General features: G+C 62.5%; 1 protein-coding gene across 1 annotated transcript in view; it reads right to left on the bottom strand.

The window, feature by feature from the left end:
• Positions 1 to 95: 95 nt before the first annotated feature.
• NCOA1 (nuclear receptor coactivator 1) overlaps positions 96 to 1,836 on the bottom strand; it is a 92,091-nt gene continuing 90,350 nt past the window's right edge. Inside the window, exons 20-21 of the mRNA XM_026041030.1 lie at positions 338 to 524; positions 96 to 245 (exon numbers count right to left, since the gene is read on the bottom strand). Coding sequence (XP_025896815.1) covers positions 96 to 245; positions 338 to 524 — 337 coding nt within the window. The remainder of the gene's footprint in view (positions 246 to 337; positions 525 to 1,836) is intronic.

The raw sequence follows: 1,836 nt of genomic DNA, 5'->3' as shown, positions 1-1,836 counted from the left end.
TCGGTCCATCCGGGCGCCCGTGCGCGGCCGGCGCTGCAGGCGGGACGCGCATCGCGGCCGAGCCTCCCCCGGCTCCGCTCGGCATTCCCGCGGGATCAGCGCGCGCTTCGGAAGGAAACCCGGCGCGCAGCGGCGCTCGGCGCCCTCGTACTGACCTGCGCCCCGTCCGCCTCCGTCTTCAGCAGGTCCGACGAGGAGAGCTGGTTGCAGTAGAGGCCCGCGGGTCGCAGCGCCGCGTCGTTGACCTGGGGCGAAGCGAGAGCGCGGCTCAGCCGCCGGCTCCAGCCTCCACGCCGCCGTCCCCGGGATGGCGCGCGGAGCCGCCGGCACCACTGACCTGCTCCGAGCACATGGAGTTCATGGCAGGCATCTGCAGTGAGTTCATCTGCATCTGCGCCGTCATGGGGTTCATGTTCTGCACGCCGCCGGCGCTGCCGCCCGCCATGGACACGGTGATGCTCATGTTGTTGTACATGCCCTGCTGCGCCGGCGCCGCCTGGCTCTGCCCGGCCTGGCCGAACACGCTGCCGGGCGGGAAGGGAGGGAAAGTCGGGATTACGGCCGGCAAGGGGATGACACGCACATCGAGCGGCCTGGGGGCCCTTCTTGCAGTGTCCACGTGGTCCTAAACGCCCTGCTCCGGACCCTGTCCCGCGGGGACGTGTTGGGGTTATGGATATGGGGCTGGGCTGGAGCGATGCGGCCTCCTGCCCCAAGGCCTCGCTGGAGGCCTCCTCCACGCGGCCCTCCCGAGCTCCCTCCCGACCTTCCCAGCGTCCGTTCTGATGGGTGATGCTGCTCCCGTTCTGATGGGTGATGCTGCTCCCACATATCCCAAGCCGCAGGTGTCCCCATGTGGAGCACCGGCCCATGCCAGCCGTGAGAAGGGGAGCACCATGCATGGGAGGCCATGGGGAGCACCATACACAGGAGGCCATGGAAGCATCCTCCCGCTTTGCCCTCCAACACGAGCCCGCGTGGGGAGGACAAGGTGACGCTGCCCATTTGCTAGCCCAGCTCGGAGCCAGGCAAGTCCCTGCTCAAGAGACCTACTCGGGCCACTGGTCTGCAAACCAGGTCACCTTCACCTAGTCAAACCAACGTGTGGGGCTTCTGGAGGTCATGGCATGAGAAGAGGGTTGGGGACTGGCACAGGACCTAGCACATGGTCCCACTAACAGTCTAGGAGGTGATGAGCACCACGGGTCACCTTCACTGTATGGGCTCTCTGCACATGCATGTGTGTGTGGAACTGCATGAGCACATGTGGTCCTGCATGAGTGTGCGGGTCCTGCATCACTGAGTGGTCCTGTAGGACYGTGAGTGGTTCTGCAGGAGTGTGTGTGGTTCTGGATGACCATGCATGGTCCTACACAAGTGTGTGTGGTCCTGCATGAYGGCACGTGGTCCTACAAGAGGGTATGTGATCCTGCATGACCATGTGTGGTCCTACATGAGTGTGCACGGTCCTGCATGAGTGTGCATGGTCCTACAWGAGTATGTGTGATCCTGCATGACCATGTGTGGTCCTGCATGAGTGTGCGTGGTCCTACATAAGTGCGTATGGTCTTGCACGACGGCATATGATCCTACATGAATGTGTATGATCCTGCATGAGTGTGTGTGATCCTGCATGAGTGTACATGGTCCTACATGTGTGTGTGTTGTCCTGCATGATGGCACGTGGTCCTGCATGAGCATGCATGATCCTGCATGAGTGTGCGTGGTCCTGCATGATGGCATGTGGTCCTACGTGAGTATGTGTGATCCTGCATGAGCATGTGTGGTTCTGCATGATGGCGTGTGGTCCTCTACGAGGGCATGGTCCTGCATGAG

Source organism: Nothoprocta perdicaria, unplaced genomic scaffold (assembly GCF_003342845.1).
Source record: "Nothoprocta perdicaria isolate Ctin4 unplaced genomic scaffold, notPer1 scaffold_101, whole genome shotgun sequence".
Taxonomy (NCBI): domain Eukaryota; kingdom Metazoa; phylum Chordata; class Aves; order Tinamiformes; family Tinamidae; genus Nothoprocta; species Nothoprocta perdicaria.
This window is presented reverse-complemented; position numbering and strand designations above follow the sequence as displayed.